Source organism: Nansenia antarctica (genome assembly GCF_963989245.1).
Source record: "Nansenia antarctica genome assembly, chromosome: 16".
NCBI classification, from domain to species: domain Eukaryota; kingdom Metazoa; phylum Chordata; class Actinopteri; order Argentiniformes; family Microstomatidae; genus Nansenia; species Nansenia antarctica.
The window spans coordinates 21,913,899-21,928,898 of NC_137686.1; the positions used below are offsets into that span (position 1 = coordinate 21,913,899).

At 46.7% G+C, this 15,000-nt stretch overlaps 1 protein-coding gene across 1 annotated transcript in view; it reads left to right on the forward strand.

The window, feature by feature from the left end:
- Window positions 1–13,362, forward strand: part of col6a1 (collagen, type VI, alpha 1) — a 21,097-nt gene extending 7,735 nt beyond the window's left edge. The window contains exons 13-35 of the mRNA XM_080546276.1: window positions 167–211; window positions 332–385; window positions 1,051–1,113; window positions 1,285–1,347; window positions 1,523–1,576; window positions 1,724–1,759; window positions 1,854–1,916; window positions 2,164–2,226; window positions 4,908–4,970; window positions 5,141–5,203; window positions 5,436–5,486; window positions 5,607–5,642; window positions 6,022–6,084; window positions 7,565–7,630; window positions 8,491–8,526; window positions 8,662–8,698; window positions 9,077–9,085; window positions 9,294–9,427; window positions 10,061–10,170; window positions 10,413–10,599; window positions 10,958–11,129; window positions 11,409–11,438; window positions 11,543–13,362. Of these exons, the coding sequence (XP_080402402.1) occupies window positions 167–211; window positions 332–385; window positions 1,051–1,113; window positions 1,285–1,347; window positions 1,523–1,576; window positions 1,724–1,759; window positions 1,854–1,916; window positions 2,164–2,226; window positions 4,908–4,970; window positions 5,141–5,203; window positions 5,436–5,486; window positions 5,607–5,642; window positions 6,022–6,084; window positions 7,565–7,630; window positions 8,491–8,526; window positions 8,662–8,698; window positions 9,077–9,085; window positions 9,294–9,427; window positions 10,061–10,170; window positions 10,413–10,599; window positions 10,958–11,129; window positions 11,409–11,438; window positions 11,543–12,135 (2,091 nt within the window). The 3' untranslated portion in view covers window positions 12,136–13,362. The remainder of the gene's footprint in view (window positions 1–166; window positions 212–331; window positions 386–1,050; window positions 1,114–1,284; window positions 1,348–1,522; window positions 1,577–1,723; window positions 1,760–1,853; window positions 1,917–2,163; window positions 2,227–4,907; window positions 4,971–5,140; window positions 5,204–5,435; window positions 5,487–5,606; window positions 5,643–6,021; window positions 6,085–7,564; window positions 7,631–8,490; window positions 8,527–8,661; window positions 8,699–9,076; window positions 9,086–9,293; window positions 9,428–10,060; window positions 10,171–10,412; window positions 10,600–10,957; window positions 11,130–11,408; window positions 11,439–11,542) is intronic.
- The last annotated feature ends 1,638 nt before the right edge of the window (window positions 13,363–15,000 follow it).

Below are 15,000 nucleotides of genomic sequence, written 5' to 3' on the forward strand. Positions count from 1 at the left end.
GAAATATATTTAATAATAAATAATAATAATAATAAATTTCTCTCATTCCCCCCTCTCTCTCTCTCTCTCTCTCTCTCTCTCTCTCTCTCTCTCTCTCTCTCTCTCTCTCTCTCTCTCTCTCTCTCTCTCTCTCTCTCTCTCTCTCTCTCTCTCTTCTCTCTCTCAGGGAGATAAAGGCCTGCGGGGAACTGATGGAACTGATGGACGTAAGGTGAGGTTTTCACCCCTCCGGCCAAACAGCGGAGCATGTGAATGTGTGTATGGTTTGTTGGGGGTTTATGTGGTGTTGTGTGCTCGTGTCATGGAATGTGTTTCTAATTCTCTTTTTCAGGGTGGGCCTGGTTTTCCTGGTTTGGCCGGCTGCAAAGGAGATCCTGGACCAGACGTAAGTGCTAAATCTCAGTCTCAGACTAAACCCCAGTCTTGTTTATAATCCCAGTACCACCCGAAGCCACCGTCTCAAGACTCTGATGATTGCATCTTGATCACACATTGTGTTTTCCATTAGGAATACAGCTGTCTAACAACCACAGCTGTTCTGGTAGCTCTATAACAACACTTAATAAATGGACACAATAAATGGACAAATAATAGACATACAGAAGCTCAGTCTGGTCCTAAACCCCAGTCTCACATTAAACCAGAGTCTGATCTCACATTGACACTCCGGTCTTGTTTTAAACCTCAGTTTCACCTTGAACCCTGTTTTAGTAGAGTCTAGAGAGAGTTGTCTTCAATCTCTGTGTTTACATTCTCAGTTGGCAGCATGTTTAAATGAGCTTTCATACTGTAAACACACACACACACACACACACACATATACACACACACACTACACACACACACACACAAACGACAAATGACACACGCACACACGAATGCACAGACGCGCGCACACGCGCACACACACACACACACACACACACACACACACACAAACTTGCACACACACACAAATTCAATTACTGTAGCCCCTAGGGACTGAAATGGCTGCAGGCTTCACATATTCTGGCTTTTTGTTGAGACTGTTTATGTTTGATGTGCTTCTAGGGCTCTCAGGGAGACCTCGGGCCGAAGGGAGACCCAGGTCCATACGGGACCAAAGGAGGCAAAGTAAGATGCGACTCTACACCTACCCCCCCCTCACACACACACACACACACACACACACACACACACATACAGTTACACACACACACACACGCACACGCACACATACTTCCACACATAACATTACAATGGAGATACTCTGAGATGTCTAACATTGTTTGTGTGCGATTTCAGGGTGACTCTGGGAAAGACGGAGAGCCAGGACGACCCGGAAACTTCGGCCCCCTAGGGTCCCCGGTATGGAGAGAAAGAGAGAGAGAGAGAGAGAGAGAGAGAGAGAGAGAGAGAGAGAGAGAGAGAGAATGTTGTTATTGTGTGTGAGGATGAGTCTGAACAATGTTGTACATGTGAGTGTGCGTCTGTCTGTGGTCGTTGACATGGGTCTCCCCCTGTCCATCCTGTGGTCCAATAGGGAGACGGAGGCCCACGCGGAGCCGATGGGGACAAAGGAGAAAGAGGAGATGATGTAAGTGATTCTAACACCAGAGCATTGTGGGACGGATCCTGGGTCACCCCAGAAAGTTCATGTTTAGATGCTTGTTAGATGGGATGTGACACTGTCATCACTGACGTGACTGGTGTGTGTGTGTGTGTGTGTGTGTGTGTGTTTTAGGGTGCACCAGGACCAGACGGACCGCGTGGAGACAGAGTACGTACACAATCTACTGCTACTACTGCTCTCTGTGTGTGTGTGTGTGTGTGTGTGTTTGTGTGTGTTAACTTTTCTCCTCTCTCCCTCTCAGGGAACAAATGGAGAGAAGGGCGAGCAAGGAACCCGTGGTAACAGAGGTTCAAGAGGAGAGCTGGTAAGTGATAATGATGATGATGATGATTTTGAACAAGAGGAAGAGTAGATGCTGCTGGTAATGCTAACATGGTTGCCATCAGATTACATGAGATTATTTGTGAATGTTTCAATTTAATCTCAATCGCCAACTCTGTGTATAGTTCTGTAGTGATGATGGTGATGATGGTGGCGATGATGATGATGATGATGATGATGATGGTGGTCGTGGAGGCGTGTCATTGTTTACTTGCTTTTTGTCCCGTCAGGGAGATCCTGGCCCCCGAGGAGAGCAGGGGCGAGAGGGATCAAATGGTCCCAACGGAGATCCGGTAAGACCCTCACTCTCCCCAACCTCCTTAACAAACACCTTAACCCTTATTCGAACCCTTCACCCTTTGCTCAGCCTCAGCCACACACAGTCTACACTGTCACTGGCATCGAACATAAGCCCCACCTACCAGTCATGTCATTGAATAACAGGTGTAGAAGTTAAGCATCAGGGAAGCATGAGGGCACTTCACACGAAAATGCAAAACAGTTAGAAGGGCCCTATCCCATTTCTCATTTTTACCCCTACCCTTAGTTTTGGAGTGCCACTCACTTTTCGGCTTGCCCCTCGGAACAGAGTTACAAGGGGTTTCGGGTGTCATATGCCATCAAAGGGGTGAAATGTGACATGGAATGGCTATGGTGCAGGAGGTAGAGCAGGCATCTAATGATCGCAAGGTCGGCAGATCGGCGGTACGAATCCCGGCTGGCTACATGTCGAGGTGTCCTTGGCCAAGACACTGAACCCCAAATTGCTCCCAATGAGCTGGCCGGCGCCTTGCATGGTAGCGTGCCTCCGTGTGTGGGAATGGGTGAACGAGAGGCCATTGTAAAGCGCTTTGGAATAAGGCGCTATATAAGTCAGTCCATTTACCATTTACATGCCCGGCAATACAATAGTAGTTTGAGAAAAGCATGCCGAGCTTCAGACAGCTTCTCAAAAAGTATAAATGTCACAGCTTAGATATTCACACCGTAGGAATCACACTGTGGCAAGATGCACATCTGTATATAATATGTGCAGATGCACATCTGTATATAATATGTTTTGTGTACTTTAAAAACAAGGTCACAAGTTAGGAAATGGGTTTGGAATGGAAATGACCAAGCTGCTGCTAGAGTTGAGTTTTTGAACATTCCACCATTTGTGTGAATGGGGAGCATGGTTTTCAAACAACACTGAATATTCGAAAAAACTCTAAATGTCACAGCTTAGATATTTACACCATAAGAATCCTGGGACCCAGGTGAACATGTCGATACATATTATGTCTGTGTACCTTAAAAACTTGTCGCGATCACAAGTTGGGTTTGAAATGGAGATTTCACATAACCCTTCATTTGTTACTCCGTTCGGAGTGTGCATCTTAAAAACCTCCATTTGGAGGGCTATGTAGCGCTGCCACTTGGCCCTACTCCTACATAAAAACAAGAATTGAGACAACCCTACCCTACACGTGAACGCGCAAAACGGAGGGGTAGGGCTAAAATGGAGGGCCAAGGGATTGAATTGGGATTGGGCCAAGGTGCCAGACTTTCACATTGCACAATTCCTGAGAATAACTACAGATATTCCTCTGAATACGTAGTAGGCGACAACTCTTTTCCCTCACTGTGCCAAGTTGACGAAAACCAAATCCCTATCACCTGCAACACATTTACATTACAAGCCACCGCTGGCGCTTTATGAACGATTGACTTGATTTTTGTGCGCCTTCATAGCACCTCGTCGAAATGTCGCCTCGGGTGTTTGTGTTCTGAATCATGTTGTGCTATATATATATACAGCCACTTACACTTCGACATTTTAGCGGGAATCTGGGCACTAATTCTGAGGTCTAGTCATCCTTTTTCCGTTTGGCAGCATCCTTTTTTCCAGTTAGAATGGGAGTGGCTGCGTGTGTGTGTGTGTGCGTGTGCGTGTGTGTGTGTGTGTGTGTGTGTGCGTGTGTGTGCGTGTGTGTGTGTGTGTGTGTGTGTGTGTGTGTGCGTGCGTGCGTGCGTGCGTGTGTGTGCACGTTTGTGTGTAGGCGTCCAAGTGTAGGAGTGAGTGAAGAAGCCTAAATAGGTGGAAATCTGGACAGCTCCCAGGGCTTCTGCTCCCCCTTCCATGTTTAAGTGTTCTCTCTCTCTCTCTCTCTCTTTTTCTTTCTCCTAGGAAAATCACCACTCACTCTTTCCCCTCTGACTCAGTTATTCTCCATCTCTCTCTTTCTCAGAGCCACAGCTTCACTAAGGCTGGGTGTATAATATGGTATATTAATCATAACATGTTAGTTGTGGTAACCTCTGTGATGTCATGACTCTGAATGGCTCTTTTGTGCTTTAGGCCACGCCTCCTCTCCCCATAATAACTGAATTAATCGAACAAACATGGAATAAAGTAGACATGGGCACACACACACACACACATACGGCCACGCACGCACACATCTCACGCATACATCTAACCGTAACCAGACACACACACACACCCACCCGTCACTCTCACACCTGCATACACTCATAAACACACCCTCAGACACACGAGGGTGTGGGTTCCAGAGTCAAGACTCAGACTGGAGTCAGGTGCTTTTTTTTACTGTACAGTATATTGTCCCTCAAAAGTCTTGTCCATTGAAAACCATGGTAACGGTACACTGGAAAAACATTGGTGACTTGGAACAAAAACACTGGAGCTATCATGATGCTAAGTACACAGACTCACTATGGACTGTCCAAGCCTCAGGCCTCAAAACAGGAAATTGCCATATAGGCCATTTTGATAAGGGAAATGACAACCATAGCCAAAGTTTACAGTGGTTTTCCTTCCAAACACCAGAGTAGTAACAGATTTATACCTCCGGCTACATTCTCTATACGCATCTGGAAATGTTAAATGTGTTATAATTACAAAAATGTATAATATTATAATTAATTATCTGAATAATATATTTTAATGTATAATGTAACTGTGTTTCAGGGTGAGCTTGGCAGGGCGGGGACTCCCGGATACAGAGGAGATGAGGGCGCCCCTGGACCAGAGGTGGGCATCATCTCTCACACACACACACACACACACACACACACACACACACAATATATATGTTGTCATATTGTATCTTCCATACCATTGTCAATTTTTTTACAATTTGTTTTGTTAAACTTTTGTTTAACTTTAAGTTAACCCTTAACTTTTTTCCGCCTGTCACTCAGGGACCCAAAGGACCTCGAGGAATCAAAGGAGCCCCTGGAGACAGAGGCCAGATAGGCAACAGGGTGAGAGAAAGAGAGATGGAGAGAGAGAGAGAGTGAAGAGAGAGAGAGAGAGAGAGAGAGAGAGAGAGAGAGAGAGAGAGAGAGAGAGAGAGAGAGAGGAAGGTGTAAGGTGAGTGAGTGTGTGTATACAGCAATTGTCTGTCTGTGTGTGTGTGTGTGTGTGTGTGTGTGTGTGTGTGTGTAGGTGTGTGTTAGGGGTGAGTCTGAGGTGTTCTGTCTCTTCTGTTTTTAGGGAGAAGATGGCGCTCCAGGAAACGGAACCGAAGGTTGCCGTGGTTTCCAGGTAGACACAGTATAATGTGACGAGATGCAGTGTTATCTGGCTTTTGGAGAATTGTGTGTGCATGTTTGTGCTTGCCTCTCTCACATACTGTGTGTGTGTGTGTGTGTGTGTCTTTCTTAGGGTTATCCTGGAGCAAGAGGAGATTCTGGCGAGGCGGTAAGTCGAACCTTTAACCTTTAACCTCTGACCCCTCATCCCTCGTTACCAGATGGTGGTGATTTAGTCAGTGACCTAGTTACCTTTAACTCAGACATTCTACAGATCAAACACATTTGTTACACTTCTTAGACGTTTTATCTGGTCACGGTAACCCTGACCCCTGACCCCTAACGATGAATTGAGAATCAAGGACCCCAATAACGATGAATTGAGAATCAAGGACCCCAATTGAAATAAGCCAGTGGCTTTCTTGGGTTTTTATCCTGTTAGTTGACCTTGTATGTAATATGTACTTTCATGTACCTACTTCTGCAAATCTTCTAATAAAGTTTTCAATCAATCAATCAATCAAACTCTCTCCCCGTGTGACCTGTAGGGCGGGAAGGGAACCCCTGGACCTAAAGGAGACAACGGAGATCCTGGAGACCCCGGCCTGGACGTGAGTCTCATCTCTGCCTCTCTCTTTATCTCTCCCTGGCATAGACCCCTGCCAGGAAATGATTCACTTCATCCCCCGCTCTTTTTATATTTATCTATTCACCCCCTCCCCCCATCTCTCTCTCTCTCTCGCTTTTTTTTATCTCAGTCACTTTCTTTCCCTTTTCCATTTTCCCTATCCCCGCTCCCTCTCTCTTTCTCTCATGCAGCTGGAAACGCTTTATCAAGCAGAGCTGAATGCATTTTGTGTGTGTGTGAGTGTGTGTGTGTGTGTGTGTGTGTGTGTGTGTGTGTGTGTTGAGAAAGCTGCTGCAGCTGTGTATATCTCGTAGTCATGGACACCAGGAAATGAGAGGAGAGAATTTGGGGGCAAGGGGTCCATGTTTTAGCCAATGAGTTTTAACCCCTGGCTAACCTCAGTGATGTTGACACTGAAATGATTGGATTTTCCAGCTTCATGTTTCATTTCTCACCAAATCTGTTGCTCTAATGGGAGTACTGCTGTGTTTAAACACAGTGTTCTCCAGCCCTGGAACTGAAGTTGGCTGTGTACTATAGCTAAGTGCACTAGCTCATCAGTAGTATGGATAAGTAGTCTGGGCTACTAGTAGAAAATCTTGGGACCAGGGCCAGGGGAGAAAGGCCTAAGGGAGGAGGTCAGGGGAGAGACAGAGGAGACTCGACTCTCTTATCTTCCCAGTCTTAACAGAGCTTACATCATCATCACTTTCATCGTCTGATCATGGAATGTGTTTTTCTTAACTTTCCACCTTTTACGAAGTTTGTAATTATGCTGTGTATGACTCACACGTCATTCACTACTCATTACGATAGCTTTAAACGATGATGGCATCGAGACACCCTGGAGCCGTGTGTGTGTGTGTGTGTGTGTGTGTGTGTCTGTGTGTGTGTCTGTGTCTGTGTCTGTGTCTGTGTCTGTGTGTAGAGTGTGTGTCCTTTCAGATGGCGAGGGACAGGTCATTTTTTATATGTCTGGGGCTGTTTGAAGTTTGGAATGTGGGTGGTAATTAGATCCATATGTGTGTGTGTGTGTCTGTGTATGTGTGTGTGTGTGTGTGTGTGTGTGTGCATGAGTGCACGTCCGAGCACATGCATGTGTGCGTGTGCGGCGGGCGTGCATGCATGTGTGTGCGCATGCATGTGTATATTGTTAAAACCAGATGGTCAATGTTATGCTGACCATGAGAAGTCATACACACGTTGACACAAACACACACATACAATCAGACATATGGTCTGGTACCAAAACCTTCCAGCTGGTTTGAGACCATCACTGACGCGGAGATCAAACAAAACAAATGTTTTGTGGGTTCCGCCTGTCTATGCAGCCTATGTGTAATTAATCAAGTCCCAATTGGAGGATCATGTGATCTAGAGCTCAGGTCAGGAACCCAGTGTGAGTTTAGTGTACCCCTGTACCCCGACTCTTAACTCTTAACTCTGTCTCTTTCATCCTACAGAACAACTTGCCAGGAACCGCAGGAACCAAAGGTGCCAAAGGCCACAGAGGACCTGAGGGCAACCCGGTGAGAACACAGAATAGGAACGGTTGTTTATGTGTGTGGGTGGGGGGGGTTAGGGTTAGGGTTAGGGTTAGGGGTTAGGGTTAGGGTTAGGGTGGTGACCCTCAGGGGGTGACCAATCAGACCATTGACCAGTGACCATTGACACCAGATGATCATTAGAGCAGAGAGGAGAGAACGCTTATTGAAACCTCATCTTCTACCCAGCTACGGAACACACCCTCGGAACATACCATCTCTTCATCGACTCTCCCCCTTCGTCCCCCCGTCTCCCCCATCCCACCCTACCCTTCCCTGTTCATCTTCCTCCCCCCGGTCTCCTCTCTGGCTTGGGCCACCAACTGCATATTTTTATGATAAACAGTATGAGTTATGGGTTTGTTGGAAGAATCCTCAACCCAGGCTACAATTAAATCTCCCTCTCTCCCTCTCTCTCTCTCTCTCTCTCTCTCTCTCTCTCTCTCTCTCTCTCTCTCTCTCTCTCTCTCTCTCTCTCTCTCTCTCGTGTGTTGTCTCATTGTCGGGAAGAAAAAAATGCCCTTTAAACTGAGTTTTGCGTCTGTCTAAATAAAACCAGATGTGACGTTTTTTAGCTCAGAAAAGAACAGAGAGAACCGTTGGTGGATCCTGTCGATGTTTTTCTGACAGAACTGGGCATCTGGGCTCTTTACTGGAGTTAATCATAATCGACACGTACCAGTCCACAGCAGTCCCTGTCCTAAATTCATTGGTCTCTCTCAATCCCTCTCAGAGTCTCAAGGGAGATTACAACCCTTCAATTCAACCCTTCAGCCTTCACTCTGCTTAACAGTTCAACAATGTCTCTATAAGGTAATAAGGTAATGCCCTCTCTCTCTCTCCAGGGACCCGGTGGGCCTCCTGGACCTGCAGGCGCTGATGTAAGTCATGCATATCCTTCACCATTGACCTCTGACCCCAGGCCCAGGGCAGGCCAGGGGTAACCGGAGTATTGTAAGCCATGTGTGATTGTAAGAAGTTATACTCTAACATCTGCCTTCTATTACTCTCCTTAGGAGTGTGAGATCCTGGACATCATCATGAAGCTCTGCTGTGAGTTCTCCTCACATTCCACACACACAAACACACATGCACACACACACACACACACACATACGCACACACACACGCACACACACACACACACACACACACTCAACCTGCACAATACAACGTAGAACCCTTTAATGTTGGGGAAAAAAAATCCTTTCTCGATCCAAAAATGCCAACCCTCTGAAGAAGCCTCCTGGGTTCCATGTAGGGTCCATTTTCCCCCAAAAGATTCTAAATGAACACAAACAGCGGAAGAACCCATTTTGGAAACCCTAATCTATAAGTTACTAGCCTTTAACTGTGATCATTATGATAGTGATAATAATCTTCTGTTCAGAATGATTAATGTTTGTTTTGTTTTCTCTTCCTTATCAACAGCGTGTTGTGGTGAGTTATATTTTATTTCGGGTGTTGAGCTTTTAAACCTGATTTGAAACAAATCCAAAGCCTCTTCCCCATACTATAGTACCTGTCTAATGTGTTGCTTGTCTGTGTGCCCATTACTTTGTGTGTGTGTATGTGTGTGTGTGTGTGTGTGTGTGTGTGTGTGTGTGTGTGTGTGTGTGTGTTTGCGTGTGTGTGTGTGTGTGTGTAGAGTGCAAGTGTGGTCCCCTGGACCTGGCGTTCATCGTGGACAGCTCAGAGAGTATTGGCTCCACCAACTTTGCTCTGGCCAAAGACTTCATCATCACTGTTATAGACAGACTCATAAGAGACCAGCAAGTCAAAGTAAGTAGCAGCGCACACATTGATGTGATTTAGACATTTAGTTAAATGAATGGCTATTCTTAACAAACGTCAAACAGATAAATGGCTAACTCTTAACAATGTCAGAATCACCCAAACATAATTAGCCCTTCTGTGTGTGTCTGTGTTTTTCGTATAGTCAAATGGCTCAAATGTTTTCTGTGGTGTGTTGCTAGTCATGTAGGTCTGATATCAATATAGCTGTTGACAATGTAAGTCGTCGTCCCCCCCCACACACACCCATTTCCCCCAAGGAACAGTGAAAGCCAGGAGAACTTGGGGGGTCCTGGGTTGAGATGCCCTTCAGATAAAACAGCTTGTTTTTTTACGGCAATAAAAATTAGAAGCCTGTTTCTACTTATCAAGACTCCTGCAGTGACTGTTTTGGCGGCAGGCGTTGCATCAGACGCACGTTCGAAAACTGTAAAAGTAATAGGCTCTAAAAAGAGTTGTTTATGTACAGGATATTTTACTAGGTTTTGGTCTTATTCCACTCCTGTCTCTTGCTTTGGCTATAAAAGCTTATAAGAGTTTGTCTATAAGTAGTCCAATGACCTGGATGACACACACACACACACACACACACACACTGACCCATATCTTGTCTCTTTCCAGTTTGGTTTTAATGAGTCCAGGGTGGGCGTGGTTCAGTACAGTGGCGAGAATGCTCAAGAGGCCGTCAGACTGGGAGACCCCAACATAGGCACCCTCACAGAGCTCAAACAGTGAGTACACACACTCACACACTCACACACACACACACACACACACACACACACACACATATATATATATATACACAGACACACACACTCACCCATACACACACACACACACACACACACACACACACATATAAACACAAACACAGACACAAACACACACACACACACACACACACACACACACGCACACACACACACACACACTTTGAGTCATTTCCACTCTTCCCTGTGTGTGTCTGCAGGGCAGTGAGAGACCTGCGTTGGCTTGCAGAGGCCACCTACACCGGGGAGGCTCTGCAGTACTCTCTGACCAACATGATCGACCGCCTGAAGCAGGAGAACCGCGTGGTCCTAGTGCTGACCGACGGACGCTCCGACATCAGCAGAGACAAGGTCCCTCTCAACACTCTGTGCGGAAAAGGCATAAAGGTAAGACCACACACGCACACTCACACACACAGACACACACACACACACACACACTCACACACACACACACACACACACTGCCAAACCCAGACTGTATGCGGTTTGATACAACAGTATTATATCGTATTATGTTTTATGTTTAGTAGTGTGGGAGTAAGAACACAGCCAATGCCCGGCTTTGATTTGGTCACATCCCCTCATCAGATTAGCTATGTAGCATTTATGTTGTTATATTCTTCCTGGCGTAGAGAATAGAAAGTGGTCTAGCTCTATCCCACATGCATCGTTTGCTAAATTGCCTGCAAGTTCACATGCCCCTCTCCGCCCCGCTCCGCCCCTCTCCTCCCCTGTCCTGTAGGTGGGTGGTCTGGGGGTGAAGGACTACTCTGGCCGTATCCCCAACCAGGAGCAGCTGGAGGACGTGGTCTGTCAGAGCGACCCCAAACCAGGCTTCTCCTTCGTAGTGGACAACTTCGCTGAACTATTGGACGACACCTTCCTGCAGAACCTCACCAACCGCATCTGTGAAGGTGCGCGCACACACACACACACATACACACACACACACACACACTTACACACTCCATTAAAGGCCGCAGTCTGTGGTCTCTCTTCTCTTTGTCCCAGACACACACAGACATGCACACACACACACACACACACACACACACACACGCACACACACACACACACACACACACACACACACACACACACACACACACACTGATATCACTTTTGGCTAGCTAACCTTTTTGCTTGATTTTATATTTGTTTGACTTCTTTCGTTTCTCTGTTTCCATCAACAGACAAGAAGTGTCCTGACTACAAATGTCCCAGTAAGTCCAGTCGGCTCAGACTTTATTCATTTCCTCTGAGATGTCCGACACGTTCATATCTGACACTCTGGGTGTGTGTGTGTGTGTGTGTGTGTGTGTTCCAGTCACATTCGCGGAGGACACAGACATCCTGGTGATGATGGACAGCTCGGCCAGCGTCGGCCAGCGCAACTTTGACACCAGCAGGACGTTCGTCCGCCGCTTGGGGGAGCGCTTCCTGTCCGCGGAGAGAGGCCGCTCCACCGTCCGGGTGGCGGTGGCCCAGTACAGCAGGAGCACCCGTCTGGACGCGGAGCTCACCTCTAACTTCACCCAGCTGTCCCACCAGATCGAAGCCGCCACGTTCCAGAACGACGGCACGGACGTTAACGCGGCCATGAGCTTCGCCCTGGATCGCTTGAAGGCGGGAGGAAACAGGAAGAAGAAGCTGCTGCTGTTCTCCGACGGGAGGTCTCAGGGCGTCACCTCGGCCGTGCTGGAGAAGCGCGTGCGGCAGGTGGCCGAGGCCGGAGTGGGGCTGTACGTGATCTCCGTCGGCAGCCAGGTCAGCGAGGCCAACCTGAGGTACCTGGTCAGCAGAGGGAGGAGCTACGACGTCACCTACGCCCAGCGTCACCTGTTCCGCGTCCCAGACTACCCGTCTCTGCTGCGAGGGGTCTTCTCCCAGACCGTGTCCCGCAGGATCTCCCTGCCCTGAGCCCAGGGGCTCCCCGAACCACATGCTTTAGTCTTTTTAGTCTCATTATGAATATCCATTTTCACTCATTTACAATCACTGTGTGCTAGAGTTAATGTCAGAAAAACGACAGAAACGATTGTGTGTCAGACGATAGAGTCTGCGTAAGGGATTGTCTGTAGCAGGGGTAGGCAACTCCGGTCCGAGAGAGCCAAAATGGCCTCTTGAAGGGTGTACTTGCAACTAGGCACCATATTGTAGTGATTGGCTAAATTCCTTTTTCTACCCACCTGTTCTTTTGGGGATTTCCAGAACCAGGATGTTTGTACCCCAGATGTGAAGGATTGTGTTTAACGGTCTCACGTTGGCCGATTTTAATGTTGTTTTCAGATCAAACAGGGAACAGGACGTTACGTCAGATGGGCTTTTTCTAAAGCACCAAAACGTGATATCCAACTGGTATCAATAAAAGACAGAACAGCTGGTCCGAGGCTGTGAGTGTGTGTGTGTGTGTGTGTGTGTGTGTGTGTGTGTGTGTGTGTGTGTGCGTGTGCGTGTGCGTGTGCGCGTGCGCGTGCGTGTGCGCGTGCGCGTGTGCGTTTATGTGTGTGTGCGTGTTTGTGTGTACATTTACATTTATGTGTGTGTGTGTGTGTGTGTGTGTAGGTGTGTGGAGGGAGTGTCTGTAATGTATAGCCTGCAGGAGTTACTCTATAAACACTTCTTCTGAGGTCACTAGTTCAGATGATGACCAAAAGGCTGTTCAGTTTCATCTGTGCGCCAGATAGGCCTCTCTCTGTGTCACACACACACATAAACACACACATAAACACACACACACACACATAGTCTTAGACAGTGACACACATTGTATTAGACAGGGAAACATCTGTCATGTCTACATTTCCAAACCTAATATGGTAAACAGTCCCGAAGAATTAATGTCTCCACTCACCCCTCACACACACACACACACAAACACAAACACACATGTTAACGCCTCATCCGCTTCCTCCCTATATCAAATTGTTTATATAATAAGTGTTACATGCTAATGTGTCCTCTGTGTTGCTGTCAGCAGTGGATCTACCTGTAAGTCACTGGTATCTGTGGTGCTATTAGAGTCAGCGTACCAGTCTACTCATGTTGATAAGAAAGAAACCTGAACTGAGGTCAGTTTCCCTCAGTAGTTTTGTATTCGAATACCAAAGAGCTCCTCCATTAAAGGCCGCTACACCCAACAGCCTGTTGTCTGTCTTCTCTTTGTCCTACACACACACACACACAAACACACACACACACACACAGAGCATCAGTGACATATAATATCCTTGAACCCCTTGAACCCCTGAACATCAGTGACTCAGGTCTTAACCCTCAGAATGACCTTCACATAGACTGCTGAGTCAGTTTCCCTCCTCTTACGCTCTGATCTCTCCTCTGATGTGTGTGTGTGTGTGTGTGTGTGTGTGTGTGTGTGTGTGAGTGTGTGTGTGTGTGTGTGTGTGTGTGTGTGTGTGTAGGTGTGTGGAGGGAGTGTCTGTAATGTATAGCCTGCAGGAGTTACTCTATAAACACTTCTTCTGAGGTCACTAGTTCAGATGATGACCAAAAGGCTGTTCAGTTTCATCTGTGCGCCAGATAGGCCTCTCTCTGTGTCACACACACACATAAACACACACATAAACACACACACACACATAGTCTTAGACAGTGACACACATTGTATTAGACAGGGAAACATCTGTCATGTCTACATTTCCAAACCTAATATGGTAAACAGTCCCGAAGAATTAATGTCTCCACTCACCCCTCACACACACACACACAAACACAAACACACATGTTAACGCCTCATCCGCTTCCTCCCTATATCAAATTGTTTATATAATAAGTGTTACATGCTAATGTGTCCTCTGTGTTGCTGTCAGCAGTGGATCTACCTGTAAGTCACTGGTATCTGTGGTGCTATTAGAGTCAGCGTACCAGTCTACTCATGTTGATAAGAAAGAAACCTGAACTGAGGTCAGTTTCCCTCAGTAGTTTTGTATTCGAATACCAAAGAGCTCCTCCATTAAAGGCCGCTACACCCAACAGCCTGTTGTCTGTCTTCTCTTTGTCCTACACACACACACACACACACAAACACACACACACACACACAGAGCATCAGTGACATATAATATCCTTGAACCCCTTGAACCCCTGAACATCAGTGACTCAGGTCTTAACCCTCAGAATGACCTTCACATAGACTGCTGAGTCGGTTTCCCTCCTCTTACGCTCTGATCTCTCCTCTGATGTGTGTGTGTGTGTGTGTGTGTGTGTGTGTGTGTGAGTGTGTGTGTGTGTGTGTGTGTGTGTGTGTGTGTAGGTGTGTGGAGGGAGTGTCTGTAATGTATAGCCTGCAGGAGTTACTCTATAAACACTTCTTCTGAGGTCACTAGTTCAGATGATGACCAAAAGGCTGTTCAGTTTCATCTGTGCGCCAGATAGGCCTCTCTCTGTGTCACACACACACATAAACACACACATAAACACACACACACACACATAGTCTTAGACAGTGACACACATTGTATTAGACAGGGAAACATCTGTCATGTCTACATTTCCAAACCTAATATGGTAAACAGTCCCGAAGAATTAATGTCTCCACTCACCCCTCACACACACACACACAAACACAAACACACATGTTAACGCCTCATCCGCTTCCTCCCTATATCAAATTGTTTATATAATAAGTGTTACATGCTAATGTGTCCTCTGTGTTGCTGTCAGCAGTGGATCTACCTGTAAGTCACTGGTATCTGTGGTGCTATTAGAGTCAGCGTACCAGTCTACTCATGTTGATAAGAAAGAAACCTGAACTGAGGTCAGTTT